The sequence below is a fragment of the Lathamus discolor genome, chromosome 1 (assembly GCF_037157495.1).
Source record: "Lathamus discolor isolate bLatDis1 chromosome 1, bLatDis1.hap1, whole genome shotgun sequence".
NCBI classification, from domain to species: Eukaryota; Metazoa; Chordata; class Aves; order Psittaciformes; family Psittacidae; genus Lathamus; species Lathamus discolor.
The window spans coordinates 137,754,432-137,772,329 of NC_088884.1; the positions used below are offsets into that span (position 1 = coordinate 137,754,432).

At 36.6% G+C, this 17,898-nt stretch overlaps 1 protein-coding gene across 1 annotated transcript in view; it reads left to right on the forward strand.

Annotated features, from left to right (window-relative positions):
* The window catches only part of FRYL (FRY like transcription coactivator), a 137,262-nt gene extending 119,364 nt beyond the window's left edge, over nt 1-17,898 (forward strand). Inside the window, exons 56-62 of the mRNA XM_065697555.1 lie at nt 1,459-1,666; nt 3,623-3,772; nt 6,348-6,446; nt 11,063-11,131; nt 15,451-15,561; nt 16,929-17,125; nt 17,481-17,898. Coding sequence (XP_065553627.1) covers nt 1,459-1,666; nt 3,623-3,772; nt 6,348-6,446; nt 11,063-11,131; nt 15,451-15,561; nt 16,929-17,125; nt 17,481-17,739 — 1,093 coding nt within the window. The 3' untranslated portion in view covers nt 17,740-17,898. The remainder of the gene's footprint in view (nt 1-1,458; nt 1,667-3,622; nt 3,773-6,347; nt 6,447-11,062; nt 11,132-15,450; nt 15,562-16,928; nt 17,126-17,480) is intronic.

Consider the following 17,898-nt stretch of genomic DNA (forward strand, 5'->3'; position numbering starts at 1 on the left):
AAACCCCCAAACCAACAAACATAAAAACTAAACCAAATGAATTCCAAATTGTTCATAGGCTTCTTCATGCTTAAAACTTTCTCAGAAGTTCAGACTAAATAATATATACACCTCGTGTCTATAGGAACGTAGAGTATATTCTGTCAGATCATTTAAGGAGTCTCACAGAAAGAACACAACAGAAGCTGTAAAAGACCAAGGCATTTGTAAAGGTTCTACTGGAACAGAGAAATTGAATCTGCAGTCCCGTACACAACCTATTGCAATATGCCTTGCAAGAATTAAAGTCTGGTAGCAGTTTATTTCCTAATGTGTGACTGAATCGTAGACTCTTAGAATGGTTAGTGTTAGAAGGAACCTTAAAGATCATCCAGTTCTAACCACCCTGCCATGGGCAGGGACACCTTCCAGTAGACCAGGTTGCTCAAAGCTCCGTATCCAGCCTGCCCTTGAACACTGCCAGGCATAGGGTTTAGTTTATTTACACTGGGTGAACAAATGAAAAAAAACTATAGCTCTAGTTTGAAGAGCAACAGAAGTGATTATTTACATGGTTGTTACACTAGTGAGAAAATTCCTGAAAATCTTTTTGAAGCTTTGCTTAAATATAGTATTCAAAAGGATTGCATCTTAGCTGTTGTGCTTCGTGCTATTAAAATGAATGTACCTAAAAACAGCACCCACACTTCCTGTTTAAGATGTGTTTAAGTCTTGTTTAAAGCATATTTGGTGCCTCTGTGAATGAGGTTGTTGAATGAGAATAACAGTATGTGTTTAAAAAATTATTTTAATAAACTATCTGTACTTGGAATTCTCACACTATTTTGCTGTGCAAGTATAATTATACAAGAAGCGTCAAAATCTGTCATTCCCTGTGATACAGATAATTTTAACAATTAATGATTGTAAGTAGTAGCATTGATTAATTTATAGTTTGATATTTTTATTGGGTGTTTGGTGCCTAATGAAAAGTATGATCACAGAATGTTCTTTGAACAAAGGTCTGTTAAATTGATTGCCTATGAAAGTGAAAGTCTTCCAATCTATCTCCATTTCCTTATGATGTTACTTAAGAGTTACGAAGTAGTATTGCATTGCCATATGAGTTAGTATGATGTATTCAGTATTGGGGGCAAGAAAAAAATACCAGTTTCTGAATGGGGGGGGTGTGTGTGTATGTATATGTAGGTATCCGTTTGAAGATACTAATAGAAATAACATGCTTTAATGAACCTTGGAGGTATTTGAGAGTGTAAACATTTTTTTATATTGCAGTAGCAGTACTGGTTTTTATTTTTTACTCTTTTCTTGGTTCATGGTTACCTTAGTTGATGGATTATTTATTTTACAAAACACTGTTCTGAATTCAAAGTTCTTATTTTTTCCTTGTTACCGAAAATGAAGGTGTTTTTCATTAAAAAACGTACTGAGTAAATTTCTGTTGTTTGTTATTCATAGCCAAGATGAAGAAGAACAGGATGGTTTCCCAGAAGTACAAACTTCCCCACCTCCTTCACCATTTCTTTCTGCCATATTGGCAGCTTTCCAACCAGTGGCATATGATGATGAAGAGCAAGCCTGGCGCTGCCACGTCAATCAAATGCTGTCAGATACAGATGGATCTTGTGCTGTCTATACATTTCACGTCTTCTCAAGATTGTTTCAGGTCAGTGAATTGCCGATGCATGGTTGGTTGTCTGAAATCTTTTCCTTCTGCTTTTAAAACTATTTTTCGCTGCTGTAACTGCAAAAGCTGCAAGATTATGGTAGAAAGCAGATGAAAAGCAGACAAAAAACCCTGTGTTGCTAAAAGACTGTTTAATGGTCATGCACTATTTTTCTGTGGGATATCTGCTATGTTATTCGTTGTCTAGGTGTGATTCTACTTAGGAATAAAAAAGGAAACTCAAAAAAACCCTAGTTCAGTGTTTCTTGTAAGCTCTTAGTTCAGGTTCTGTCCCTTTATTTTCTGAACGTCACCCAGGTTCTGTTCTGATTACAGTCTTAATCAGTCTTACTCCTGGGTTTTCCATGGGATTCATTATTATGGGATCACAGCATGACAGCCATTAATGAATTTATCGTGTATCTACTGAGAAAGGGTTTTTTACTGCAGAGAAGTAATTGAAACACCGGGAGATCAACTAAAGCTGCAAGTTTCAGATGCCTCTCTTTAACTATATTTACCTCATAGGTCTGGTATCCAACACAAAATGCCTATGGCTTAATTTGTATTAATTATCCTCCCTATATGTATGGGATAGCTATTTACCGATGGTGCCTTTGGTACCACTTGGATGTACATTATTGTTTGCAATAATATTATTTGCAGTAATACTTTTAGCCAAGTGAGCTAGAGCAGATTCATTACTACAAACCATAGCCTTATGACTCCCAATATTTTCTCACATCTCCAATATTAATTTCACCTGCTGTTGGGTATGTTGTAATAAATTACTCCGTGAAAGCATCACTTTGTTTTACCATGATAGCATACATTTTATCCATATGTATGGGCAGGGTTAGGGTCAGTGCCATGAGATCACTTACACGTGAAGAATTTATATTCTACCTTATCTGTGCAATAACTTCTTTGTGTATTGGTACCCATTTTTCATTTTTGGTTGCATAAGTATTTTGCCACCACTAAAATTCGTATTTACTGGTTTTAGATTTTTGCCTTTTTGCTTCATCTGAGACATCATGGATTTAGTTCCTCTGTATTACACCAAAGCTTAGCTGAAGTTACTTTTCACGCAACCGCATTTCCTGAAAAAAGTGGTATTTCCTGAATGCGGTAAAGCCAGCAGTTCGTATTCTCTTGTTTTCATTAAAGAGAGAGCTATAGAAAAAAAGGTAAAACTTTCCTATGGCTTGACAAGGTAGCCCTCAGTAGCTGGAAAGGTGGGAAAGGCAGGTAGTAGTAATTGAGGGCTCAAACCTGGGCAAAGAAGCGTTCCTGAGGAGTTGTTGCTGAGTACAGAGGAGGAGTAAAATGATGAAATGAAACCTTGGAGGTCTTGTTTGACTGAACCTTTCCATTTTGCCTTCTGGCTCCTACACCATGTGTAACTTACAGCTGTAAATATCCATCTTTGTATAGTTGTATTTTACATGTAACTTGCTAGGATTTATGAAATTACATATTGCAAAGCACAGTGTTGTATTAGGCCAAGCCGACAGTCTACATAATCGAACATGTTACACATAGGACTGATTTTTGAAGAAGGTAAAAATCCTGCAGGTGGCAGTTTTGGACACAGATTGTGCTACACAGGTCTTGTAAAACTGTGGATAATTTTCTGCAACATGAACACTTGAAAATGAATTGAACTACTGTCTGTACTGCATACAGTCAAATAGTCATCCCGCTATACTGATGCTAAAGGCTTAGATGGGAAAGGAGTTACTGTCTTCATGGATACAGGCTGGTTTTATTGACTGATTGCATTTTCTGGAGCTAGTTTTGCATAGATATTCAGAGCAAATTGTGTATTAGTTTGTAATTTAATGACAAAAATATATGCTGTCATGATGGAATTTAGCCCTGAAATTCTCCATCTGAAAAGCCTGAGGAATAAATTCCAATGTAAAATAAATGTTTTTCTGATCTGATTTCTAGACTATTCAAAGAAAGTTTGTATCTATAACAAATGACTCAGTCAGCTTTCTTGGCGAAAGTCTACAGCGCATTGGAACAAAGTTTAAAAGTTCTCTGGAAGTGATGATGGTGTGTTCAGAATGTCCAACAGTCTTTGTGGATGCGGAAACGGTAAAGATCTCAAAAACTCACACATTGAAATGTCTGTCCGCTTAAACATTCTTACATAGCATACAAAATGATATTTTAACATTAGGAAAATAGTAAGGCTTGGGAAGGTTTTCAAAGGTTTGAATAAAAAATGTGTTAATTATATTTTTGCCTTTTAAAAGGTTGCTCTCTAATGTCACTGATTGAAACATTTGAATAATTTGGGGATATAAAAAAAATATGCTCTTTCTAATTGCAATCAGAAAGGAATTAAAACATTAGGTGGCCGTTATCTGTCATAAACATTTGAAAACACAAGCGAAAAGTGCATTTTCTCCAAAAATAACCTTTAGCTGTAACAGTGAACAGTGAAGGAATTTACTGATACTAGACACCATTTGAATTCCCTTGCTATTCTTTACCTTCTCTGCTTGTTCATATTTATTCTATATTCTTCACACAGAGAAGAAAGACCACTTATATAGCAGCAATTTTGCCTTTTTAAAAATTGTATTATTAATGTATAAATTTAAGGATGCATGTGAAAAACATTCTAGCTACAGGTACGCAATGAAGGCTTTGAATGGTTTGTTGTTTTGCAAGTTGAAATCCTGCGTTATAATCAATATAAATGTGAGAAGTCAGCTCAGTGTTCAGCAGCAGTCAAAAAAAGCTGTGCTAGAATAATGAGGAAAAGAGACAACAAAACAGAAAACATTCTTGAGCTAATGTATATATCCCTGGCCTTTTTTACAGTGTCTGTGTCTTCAGAAGACAACTAGAGAGATTAATGAAGGCAATAGTCCTGGGTAGATTTTTGAATATGCAGAACAACAGATTGACAGAGGCTAAGAAAGCATTCTGGAGCAAGTGGGTGACCACATGCTTGGCCCTTTTTTCCCTGCCTTAAGCAACTGCTATTAGACATTGTCAAATGGAGGGACTGAGATAGATGGATCTTTGTACCTGACCCAGTGTGAGACTCTTCTCCTGACCTGTTGTTCTTCCTTTGGTGCTTACGGGCAACTCGGCTCTTACACTCTCACTTTAGACTATGGGGACTAAAAACAGCATGACGTGGATAGTGCATTTCAAGGGAACCATGTGTAATGTTTTTTTGTTTAACTTATGCCACTTTAAAAGCAGTAGGAATTAACCAAAAGAAGGAACTTGTTTGGGCTGAGAAGCCACAATAAGAGTTATACTAGCGACTAGCTAGAGCAGCCTGTATGCTTTAAAAGATAAATAGATATATAAATTCAAATATGAAAAAGCATTAATAAATGTAATATATATGCACTCAAGTATACAGACTTGTGCACACACATTAGTGTTGTTACATTGGCAAATACTGTGTAGATAAATCTTTCCAAATAATTTAATTGAGGTGAACCTACTTGTTTATCAGGTTACTTCTCACTAAGAAAGAATGGTTGATCCAAAATAATACTCACGTGCAGATCTTTGGTTTCATGATGTCACTTACATGTACAAGTTTGGTGTTTGAGGCAGATTTGGCCTTTGATTCATTCAGAAAATAGTTTTTAGCAGAAAGATGCCCCTTTACATCAAAGCAGGGTTTTGCAAGCGATTTGAATGCAGCTCATGGCCTACTACTGATACAAGATGCCCATCGGCTTCTTTGCACCTTTGTGTTATTGCACATGTTGAGTGCAGAGTGGCAGTGTGCCACAGAACCATAACTTGCTTCTTTGTTGATGTAGACATAGAGGTTGGGAGTACAGTGTCTTAATATGGTGGTAGAATAATAATGCAGTTGGAAAAACATGTAGGTATCATTTCCCCTGAGTAACATGGGATACTGTGACTCTACTGTGACACAGTTTTGTGATCAGTGTCTTCTGCTTGCATTTTCAAGCTGCCCAAGAGGTAACAGGGATTGTGAAAAGTACGGAGCTCTTCAAGTGGGCAAGGGGTGACCAGTGTGAGGGAGGAAGCATCAATTTAGAGTCATGATTATTACAGGAAGTGACAGGAAAAGGGTTGATGAGAAAAAAACTAAGTGGAAATAAAACTACAGCAAGAAAGTGTGGAGCAAAGCTGAGGTAGCAGCCCCTGAGGGGAAAAAGAGATTTTGAAACTTATGTTGAAAAAGGCAGAGCCATTAATGGTAGAAAATTCTTCACATATCCAAGTTTCTAGAGACTGAAGCCTTTGCTGGTGGTGTAGTTTGTGTCTTAAGAAGAGGAAGCAACCCTCACTGGACACTCCTTCAACTGCTACAGGAGCCATCTAGGAGAACCTTTTTTCCTGCTGCAGGCTATTCAATTTATACTAGCTATGTGTATATCAACTATTATTATTCTTTTTGAAAGATCTAAAAATCACTTTGAAATCTCTTCTTCAGGTATTCACTAGGTACTGCCCTTACTCTGGAATCAAAACTATTGTTCACTGATTTAACTGATGCATCTACCTGTGTTTTCCAGCTCAAAGGTGTCACAAGTGATCTGTACCCACTAATTTGACTGTTTTTCCAAATGTGGACTTGGAATTTCATATTATATAATACTAAACTGTATGGATTATAGTCAGATATTACATGACTACAGAGGTGATTGCTTTTATCTTCCAGCTATTGTCTTGTGGCCTGCTAGAAACATTGAAGTTCAGTGTTCTAGAGCTCCAAGAACACTTGGATACTTACAATGTCAAAAGAGAGGCAGCAGAACAGGTGAGTTTTTAATATATCAAACCAAAATAATATTAGAACCTACTCATACAGAAAATGTTGCAGGTCTTTATCTCTCAACCGCAATATCTTATAAGGAGACTAGGAAAAAAGTTCTGAAATAAAATCCTGTTTCCTACTGTGATTCTATTTCTGTTGTCTTCCATGTGTGTAATCTGAACCATACACCTTCCTATGTGTAATTCATTTTTGTTGCACTTACTTCTGAAATTGACTTTGAATATCTAACATTGCACAAATGCACCAGCATGGGGGAAAGTGCATTCCTCATTTAAAAATAGTCAAATATTTTTAACAGGAATATCAGTAAATCATGGGAAAAAAATTCTTTACAAACATTCTGGCTTACTTTATTAGATTAGTAGGGTGGGATTCACCTCCAGATTAAGACATTTACAGGTAACTACCTATATGTGAATTAAGTGCCTTAACACCCATGGTACTCAAGGATCAAGTCAATACAGTAAGAGAAATCAAGAAAGCAATGTATTTTATTCTAATAAGGTACGTATTGCTCAGCTGAATAGATTTTAGACTTCTTTCTGCTGACTGGATCTCCACTGACTGTAAGGGGCTCTTAAACAGCTGTGTCATACGTAGACACAGAAATTTAGCTCTCATCCTGCAACTGGATCACATCGAGGCTGACATTTGTCAGTTACTTAGGATAATACACTTTGGTTTTCAAGGTATATGTTAATGGCTATATCTTTTTGCAGAGAAGCACGGAGTTAAAAGTGGAAAACTTCTGTAGTGAGGGTCTGTGTATTTGTTTTTGTGAACTTTTATGTGAAGTTCAGAAAGGAAACTACTAACTTCAGAAAACTGAAACAGGCAAAATCCCTATTTCAAGAGCCAAAAGAAAATAGCTTCTACAATCAGTTTTGCAGGTACAGGGAAAGGATATATGGGGCTTTTGTTGTAGATAGACAGTGATTCCTAGGAAAATTGAACTTGGCATTTGAAGGAACTTTTTACTGTTCTCAGCAGCCTGTGAGGCCATGACAGGGGCTGTATAGGCAAATTTGAGTGATGTGAAACAGAACCAGAATTCAAGCCATGATGTCTTGGCAGAGCTGTATTTTGCAGCATGAGTGCCTCCATGTTTCTTGATTATGCTGAGTATATTAGGAAATGGTGGCCTCTGCCTTGCAAAGGTTGTTGTGAATTCATCTGTTGAATAGAACAGACAAATAGACATCCACTTTTTTTGTGGAAAGGATCTCAAAAGAAATGCAGTTTCCTCAAAACCAGTGCTAAAGTGTGCCACACATCACTGTTAATGTAGAGATACTGTTTCTAGGATCCAAGCCAGCATTTCTGCTAAAGTTGCTGCGTTTTTTGCCCTGCTCCGTGGTAATAACAATTTATTTGGTCTAATATAATGAGCTACATTTTGCCATTTAGGCTTAATCAGAAACAAAGTGCTCATCTAATGACTAAGATTACCTTACTCAGTGTAATATTTAATGTTTGACAAGCTCCAATGCATAATGCTGTCATCACGCCTATGAGAAAATGGTTTTTATTCCTCATTTTAGAGAGCAACAGTGAAGCACAGAGAAGCTAACTGATTTGCCCCAGGGTCAGACGGGAAGATTTCAGGCAGGGTAGAGAGGAACTCATGTGTGTATTCAGAATGGTGACTATCCAGACCCTGTGGAATTCTCCTTATGTAAACTTCTTATTTAGCCTACAGTTTGTCATAGCAATGAGAAACGGCATTGTTTGCTTGATTTGTGAAAACATGAAGAGTTAAAATTGCATCCCTTTCGTATGGTCATGGATTCACCTAATGTATTTTTGACTAATTTTGCACTGTCATGTATCATATTGACATAAATCCATGCTGGATATTAATAGCTTGGTTTTATTTTCTTTTCTTGATAAATGAATATGGGTATCAGTTTGGCCTCTGTCATTATATCATACTGAAAGACTGTTGTTCTTCTGTAGTGCAGCTGTCAAAAGGGTGTCCAGTACCGTGCCTGTGGTCAGCCAGTCTTCAGTCACAGGAGCTGTGAGTGACTGGAGCAGAACAAAAGTTCACAGGATGAAAGGAATTGTTCTGAATTAACTGAAAGCATTTTGCCAGGGTTTTACTTTTATTTAATTTATAAATAGGAAGAAGCAGCACTGGGAAGATAAAAATGTATAGCTTCAATCAGTCATTTTGGACTTGATAGCATGTCACTAAGTCCATTTAGGGCACTATTTATTTATTTAGCATGTTAGATTACAAGTAATGGCTAATTATCTCAGATAATTTTTCTAAAACTTTTGAGTTGTTGGTCCTCGATTTTTTGGGGGTGTGTATGATATAGTATATGGAGACTAAGAGTCTTCCAAAGCTACCTCTCAGATAGGTTTTACTGGTTTTCTTACTGTGCTATTAAACAGAGTAGAGGGAGTGATTGAAAGAGTCTTCCCTCGGTCAAATGTGAATTTGTTATTGCAGACAATTGTACTGTGTATCCTATTCATTCTGAAAGTACTAATGCAAAACACATAATGAGCTTATTGCAGATCCTTGCTTTATTTTTAGAAATATGTAGAAAAATGATCAAACTAAGCTGATTGGTCTATTGTATAATAAAATAAATATACATTAACATATATGCACATTAATGTGGCATCCTCTAGAATTAACCACAGGAAAATTCTGTCTGTTAACTTCTTTAATGAAAAATTGTTTAAAGCTCACCCTAACAGATTATGTTTGTCACTATCAGTGGTATGTGTTGTACTGGCATTCACATGAATCAAATTTAAAAAGTAAGAGGCTTGGGCTGCAGTTGCTTGACACTCTTACCTGTGTACTGAGTTGAGAAAGGTACCTTTAGTATAGGGGTGGTTTGGGATGTCTGCTTTGGGGTTATTCTGGCAAACCAACCTGTGCTATATGACCAAAACAATACACAGCCTTCCCTACATTATGCTTTCAGGAATGCTCTTCACCCTCTATCTTTGTAGGAGATATATGGCGAAAACATAAACTGATGTAAAGCAAACATATGAAGATTATTTTGTCACAAAATCTACTGCTTTTCCCAAACAGAAAATCTATGCTAAACATCTATTAGGTAAAGATTTCTAGCAAATTAATTTTGTCACCCTTTTGGAGCTACTATTCTATTTCCTTGCAAGGAAACTGCTTTGATTTCATGTGTATATTAGGGAGAAAGATACTGAACCAGGTAAATGTTATAGGAAATATAAGGTTATAGGTATATCATAACATTCTAGGTACATTCTTTATTCAGACTGGTTTCAAGATTTAAAAAAGATCTTTAAAGGGCAGTATATGAAAATAAATAGTAGCTTCCCAGTTGCTCATGCTGTTTGTTCCAGTGCAAACCTATTGTTCTGTTACCGATGGATGCTGTCAGATAAAAAGAAAAATGAGATTTGCTGTGTACATTGGTATCCATGTCACTAATTGAAACTGACACTGCGGTGTTTAGAGAATTCCATTTCTCCTCTTGATAAGTACACAGGCCTAGTTAATTCACTAAGTAACCTTTATTAAATTGTGCAGATGGGAAAGCACATCTTTCTTTTTCTTGCATCAGACAAAGGTTAGAAAAAGGTCACTAAGATTTCCTGTGAGACTCCAGATATCAAGAATACAGTATGCTAAATTATTCTTTCTTGGATGTATAGAGCCTGTTCTGCATTTCAAAAGATAATCTGCACTTTATCTCAACATGACGCATTCCCGTTTCGGTAATACCCACATTACCTCATGCTTGCAGTTGTTTACACAGTACAGAAAAATGTGCTGGGCACTGTGTCCATGAGATCATCAGTTCTTATTGTCCAATAACAGCATGTTTGATTCGGCAAATGCTTTATATTAACAGTTCTTAATTTGCATAGTCAGTCAAAGCTAAATGAAGAGATAGTTCACTGAAATCAGTAAACTTGTCTGCTGTAGGAACAGGTGTTAAATACAGCCCCTCTGTTCATGAAAGAGAGTGGAATCTGCATACTTCATCTTCCTGTCTTGTACGAACTGGAGGTGGTGCTAAACTTCCATTGAAATATTCTTTTTTCTTTCTGTCTATCCAGTATACCCACACTTGCATCTAGTTACACAGGAGAGCTCTACTTCCTTTTGTTTCTGAAGTAGTCCCAAGAAATCTAATAGGCTTACTCTTCCTCTCCAATTTGAATTAGTGCTGTATTTTAACGTGCATTTAATCATGTTGCTGTAAACCTTGTGCAGCAAGTAAAGAGAAAATACGATCCTATTTAATGAAAGGGATTTCTTTGCCTCCACCCTCTACATGTCTCACTGAAACAGTACCCACATTCAATCACACGTCAGTATTTATACTAATGTCTACTGTCCCTGTCTGGGGTAATGAAGGCTACGGGGAAATGTACATCGGAAGGGACACAATAAAAACTACAAAGTGACGTATGAGAGTGGACATCATTAGTAGAAACAACTTCAGTAAACAATTTAATTTCATCCCACAGTTTCATAAGCAACCTGAGAAGTTGCAAACGTGATGAAGTGCCTTACAGTTTTACCAGTCTTCTGTTCACTCTGTTTCAGAAGGTGTTTGAACATGTTTATATTTATTTTCCAGTGGCTAGAAGACTGCAAAAGAACATTTGGTACTGATGATGGTATTTATGGCACCAACACAGATGCCCAGGTAGGTGTATGTCATTTGTGAGTCTCTGGATATGAGATTAAAAACCATCTTTATATCTGTTGCACAGCAGTTTCAATATTTTCAGAGAGATTTAAAATATTAAAAGCTTTTCATTTCAGTTATCATGCTATCTTTGGGATGCTTGGACTATTATGAAGTACTGGTCTAATAAAAAAAGCTCTTTTTAATAAAAGCCGGCAACCCATCTTGGGTTCTAGACTTAATAACACTGGGTAGATAAGCAGGCTAGATATCATCTGTGTACCAGCAAGCCTGCTTTTCTGCAGTTGTTTTTAGAAGAAAAAATATTAGCATTCTGCTTATATACTCAGGTGAATTATTTAGCTAAAAAAAACAAACCCTCTTCTGAATTTAGTATAATTAATACTATATAAATACATATGACCTTTCTGGAGCCATTATTTGGGTGGGAAGGAACAGGGAGTAAAGCAGCAGTATGGCAAAAATTTCACAAAACACTTCTATCAAAAGATCATCTAACAACAATAGGTGAAGTAACCTATTAATATTAGTTCAATATTTTATATGTATTTGCATGGCAGTCGTTCATGTTTAATATTACTAATTGCTGTAGTAAGTGATAGCCCAGGTAGAGTAGCATTGGTTTTTTTTCCCAAAAAATAGCTGCATAGTATTGGCACTGTAGATAAAATAGGAAATCTAAAACCTGTCATTAGCAGGTACAAGGAATCTGCCATCTAGAGTCCTATAGTAAGAACAGTGAAAGATGTAAGAAAGAATTGCAGGTAGCAGATGAACTTACCTTTTCCCAATTTCATTTTGACAAAAATCCCAAATCCAAGCTGAAAAAGAAGGAATTTTATTCCTTTTATTCAATGGAACTCTAGTCATTAATGCACTTGGTTATGTTTCTGCTGCTGAAAATGTAGTGTTCAGCAATAGAAATATCTACTATTTATGTTTATTATTTTTTTATCTAATAGTGTGCACGGGCTGTTTCTTCTTTTATACAGTTTTCATTTGTTCTCATATATATATATATATAATGTATGTTTTTTTAATTCAACCACAAAATGCACCTGAATTTGAGTAATGAAATGTGTGATAATATACTGTTGATCTATACTGCATCAAAATTGCACATTAAAAATAAATCCACATGGACAAGCATAGGTAATACAGCAAAATAATTTGCTACTATTTGCAAGGATTTTTGCTTTGCATGTGAACATAACATTTAGTATATTTTACATTTGGTTTACATTTTTGTATACTGATACATGTTTAGAAGTATTTAACAACATCTACAATATAGTAAATGTTCTATGTGTTAATAAAAAAGCAGCATTTATGTATTTCAGTCCATATTTAGAATGTTGGTTATATGCACCAAGAAACCATTCTAACATTTAGCTGTTGCAATATAATCATTCTTACCATGAAGGTAGATGTTACTGTTTCCACTGTATAGCTTGGGAAACTAAGAAGTGGAGAAACATCCACATGCAGGCTTTCATTTGGCTTGTATGGAGAGAATCCAGGCTTCCAAGTGAGGCAGTTTTGTCTGTTCTTCCGTGTTTCTGCAGGGTTTGAAGAAACCCTCTGGAAAAGGGTTATGTGACCCTTCACATTATTTGTGGGGACCTGTTTTGATCTGATTTTAAATCCTAACCTGCAAGGCATGCATTTTCTTGCGTGCTCCTTGCACGTAAGGAGGTTCAGTTAAAGTCAGTTGAATATGTGGTACCCAAAGAAAAGACGGGAGTCCTGTTACCCTGCTTCATAAATATACACCATTTGCAGAAGTTCCAACTTTATTCACAGAAGCTTGTAGTGACTTGAGAAGACTGAGAAGTTATCAAGTGTGAGATCATTGTCTCAAAAGCCCTTGTAAATAGAGTGTTGGGAAAAGTTTATGCTGGCAACCAGTTAATGCTAAAAATAAGGTTGTGTTTCTTGCTCAGGAAAACAGAGCTGCTTCATTCAACAGATGTTTTTCATTCACTTAACAAATAAGATTTTCGTACTAATTTTCAGCACTGTGGTCAATACAGCTAAGAAACAGCAAGATGAATTCTGTTCTGGCTCATGCATTGCCAGCAGATGTGCAAGTAAACCTAATTATTGGTTTTTGCTATTAGTACATATGTGCAAAGCTGAAAGAATGGATCTGGAGTTTGGCTAGGCTGTTTGTACAGGACTGGCAGGTAGAAAAATCAGATTTTCTCCAGTGAGCAAGTATGTGAAAGACACTGAAGCAGTACAGAGACATTTCTAAAGCAAAACCTCTCTTAGATTTAGAATAGCTATCGAGGTGTGATTCCAGGGAGAGGAATTATGTATGCCTTACAGTAATAGTGACACTTGGCTTGAAGAACACTGAAACTTACTGGCTAAAAGTATTAAATAATCAACCCTGCCATTCCTCAAAGTCAGATTCTCTTGCTTCATTAAGCAGGGAATTCTTATCCTCTTTGGCAGTTCAAGATCTTATTTCTTCACAGTGTTCTGTCCATCAGAGGTTTTTGCCTATATAGTAATTGTGCTATGTATATGATGGCATAGAGTACAGAACAAAACCATGCAATGTTTATAGTCTGTTAAGCACAGATATAATTGCTTACACATATTGTGTGTAACTATGTGCTTAGTAAAGCTCAAGTGCTTGTCTGTTGGAATCAGCCATCACTTGCATCTCTGTATGTTTACTGTGACCATTGTACTTGCTGAAATGGCATCAATACACTTAGTGCTTTACGAAGCACAGAAGTTCCTGCCCCTAGTCTGACAAGTGTATTTTCTGATGGTTTCCCTCGCAAACCCCTCCTTCCCAGCCATTTTTCTGAAACAGCTTGTAAAAACCAAGCGCAGTGACGTTACAGAAATCTCAGTGAGGTGTTGAGAATTGCGTTTGGCAAAACCAGTAATTTTCTAAACTGATTCAGAATCCAAATGAACATTATATCTCAAATCTTTAAAGGTATTATTTTTGCTTAAACTGTAGTATTACAGAAGAAGTAAGAAGCATTGTACAGATGTTCAGACCTAAGTGCCCTTGAATTTTACTTCCTTAAATTTGCATACCTCTAAGATTACACAATGTATAAAGACTAGACAGGGTTGTAAGTGAAGTATGTTGCTCATGTTGTGGGACGACAAAGGCAATGCTGTCTATATTTAGCTATAGTAACAAGTGATTTCAGTTCAAATTCAGTCTGTTAAGTTTTTCCATTCAGGGTATATTTGGAGCATGTTACTTGTATTTCTTCCTCCATTTTACCTGGGACATCTTTTACCCTAATTAAAATTATTTCCTACACTAATTCTTGATCTTCTTTTCTTTCTTCGTATTTTTGTGACCTGCTCATCTTCTTGCTTAGCAAATGGAAATTCTAGCAGTAAGTGATGGTTCTTGATTTATCACATACTTAACCATGCCAGTCACCAAACTGGTCTCCATCTGTCTCGTTCATTTGTGACATAGTGGTGTCTTGTCCTAGACTATTACAAAAATGCTGTGTGCTTCAATTTTGCATCATTTAACCCATTGAACTGTTGGTCCTTCATAGATAATAGGATCCTGTAGTTAGTAAAATGTTATAGAAGATTATTCCATTAGCACTAGCTTTTATGTCTGTATGTAAAGTAGTATTAACACTGTCTGCACTTACTAGTGTTCTAGACACATGAAAATGGAAGCAAGATAACACATAAGTTAATGCTGCTGCTTCATTTCCTTACGAATATATCACATTTTTTCGTAACATAGAATCAGAGCTACCTTTATAAAGGAAAAATTATTCTTGCTTCCAAAAATAAAATTACTCTGCTCTTGCTCCAGGAGGCAGTTGTAAGCTAAAGGCCAGGTTATATACTGTGCTTAGATATTTATATTAATGATTATGAAAGATTTCGTACTTACAGACCACAACTACTTCTCCTGGATATTAGATTTTGAATTTAAAACAGTAAAATATCAACAATACAAGTAAGTGATCTGTGAAACTCTTATCTTGGGAACATGACTTTTCAAAATGCCTTTTCAATCACTTCACATCCCACTCCGTGCCCCCTCTTGGAAGTGTAACTTCTTAAAACATAAACTTTAAACCTATATGAGAGAGGCTACCTGTAAATCTAGAATGAATGAATGAAGCTTTCCTCTGCTTTTCATTAGCTTCCTGCTTCTAAATCCTTTTGGCGTTTTCTTCAGTAACCAAATAACTACTTTCAATCTTGCAAATTCCGTACTGAAGAAGTTGTCAATTATTGTCTCTTGTATTGGATAGTAGATGTTTTGCACTTCCTGAATATAATAATGTTGTTTACATTTGTAGGAGCTGGAGTTGTGTCGGAGGCTATACAAGTTGCATTTCCAGTTGCTGCTTCTGTTCCAAGCCTATTGCAAACTCATCAGCCAAGTAAAAACAATAAAAAAAGAAGCAGAGGTAATTAAAACCATGCCATTTAGCTAGTAATTGTTGACATTTTAAAGCAAATCCATTTAAAATATATTTTTATAACATTTTAATCAGTGGGACATCTTTTTAGAAGCGGAAGGAGGGTATGAGCTGGTTTTTGTATAGCTAATTAATAAAAGGTTTAAAGTAGAGCTCACAAGAATTTTCTGAGATGTTCAATTGTCTGTGTTGATTTTTGTACAGCTTGAAAGCTCTTAAACAGGCAGGAATGCAGGGAGTCCAGTGATGAGGATTTAAAGTATTTCAGTAGCACTCCTGTGTATTCTAATCAAGCTACAATCAGGGCACATCAACTCCAATCACCAGCATTCTGTGATGAAGCCCCTTTCCATCATGCCAGTGTTTCCTATTGCAAACACCATCATTCGCTACCAGCTGATTTACAGAACTGTGTCACTTCAGCCACCATTCAATCACTTTGCAATTTAGCCCCCATCCTCCATAATGTGTTCTAGACATCTTATGTCTGATTTGTTGTACTAACTAACCATAGAAGTAAAATGTGTCCTTCAGATGTGCACATGTACATATGTGACATTAATTAACCTGAAAGGCATTATGTTATTAATAATGGCTTTTAAAGGTTCTCCCCTGAGTCTGTAATGCAATAAGTAGAGGTAGCAAGAAATATAAAGAAACAGGCCTGGTCTTGCTGGGTTATGGAGGAAAATGAAAAAGCTGGGTGCAAATCAATGGGTTTTGAGTAGCTTAAGGAAATACAGTGCATGTTTCCTCACTTGGACTTCCAGGGTTTTGTAGAGGCTGCAAATGAGCAAGTTAATTTCTGTATGGGGAATGTTGTGGAAGGTCAGCATCACAACTGCCCTGCCTCCTGCCTAAGTCAGATGTAAAATCATATTCTGATTGCTGGCCTTGTCTTTTACTCACACATCGGTGCTAAAGCCGAAGACAGTGTATACATAGGCTGCACTATAGTTATTCTGTTGGGTTACCAGTCGTCCAGCTTTCTCAGTCATATTTAAGTTGTCCTGTAATAACACAATTGCTGCTGTACTTTTCCAAAGTGTTTAATTCTTCCTGTCAGCTTAATTGTTACTAAGCGATGTGGGGAGAAAAGAAATGTATTTTTTGCCACAATTTTTAAAAGACCTAACTAACATGGAAACTGCATCAGGAGAAAGCCGGAATGCCTGACCACGCATGCCTCACCCATTTAATTAACTGTATACTTAGGCAGCAGATATTTGGATGTAGTTTTTCTGCCTCTCAGTTATGGTTGCAAAGAGGAGGAAAACTGTAAATCCGAACTGCTGAAAGTCAATTTGGCTGAAACTAATTTTAACTAGAAACGCTAACTCTTGTATCTGTTTTAGGTCATAAACATGTCTGACGAACTTGCTCTTTTGGAGAGCTGTCTGAAGGAGGCTGAGGCTGCATCTGACAGTGGTATTGAAGAAATTGAAATTGCAGAGGCTTCCCAAGCTAGCACAGAAACGGCTATTCACACTCTCATTGAAACCCTGAGAAACAGGGAGTTCGTGTCAGCTGTTGCACAGGTCAAGGTTTTCAGGTAAGTGCTTAAGGATTGCTTTCGGACCCGAGTTTGCTAATGGGCCTTTTTAATTTAAAGGTAGGGATAGGCACTATTCCAGGGTTATTTTCAGCTCTTGATAGATGTTCTTATTGAAAAGGACAAGCACTGTTGCTTCATTACAGCTTGTTCATACACACTTTGCAATATAAAAGGAAAGGCAATTCTAGTAGTACTTGTTCTTTTGAATTTCTGAGAAAATTATCTGTTAACTATCAGGACTCTGAAGAAGGAATACTGACCTTGCGCTTTCCTGTGTCTTCTGCTCAAATATCTGTTTAAAGAACTTGTAAACATTTTAATTATTTTTAATGTCCAAATTGTGTGCTTACAGATCTATTTGGCCTCATGACATCTTTGGCAGTTCTGAAGATGACCCAGTTCAAACACTGCTGCACATATACTTCCGTCATCAGACACTTGGTCAGACTGGTAGCTTCGCAGTAGTAGGCTCCAACCAGGACATGTCTGAGGCCAGCTCAAAGCTGATGGAACTGAATCTGGAAATTCGAGAGTCTCTACGCATGGTGCAATCCTATCACCTTCTAGGGAAGATCAAACCAGGAATCAATCTTGTGAGCACTGGATTCTGAACAGCTGTCATTTAGAAAGATAACGATGAAGATGCTTCGGACTATTACTGAGCACCTTTCGTGGAAAAAAATGAGAAAAAAAGAAAAAAGAAACCCTCCAGCCCACCAACAGTTTCATCACAGCAAGAAATTACTTCATCAAAAGTGAAAAATTGAGAA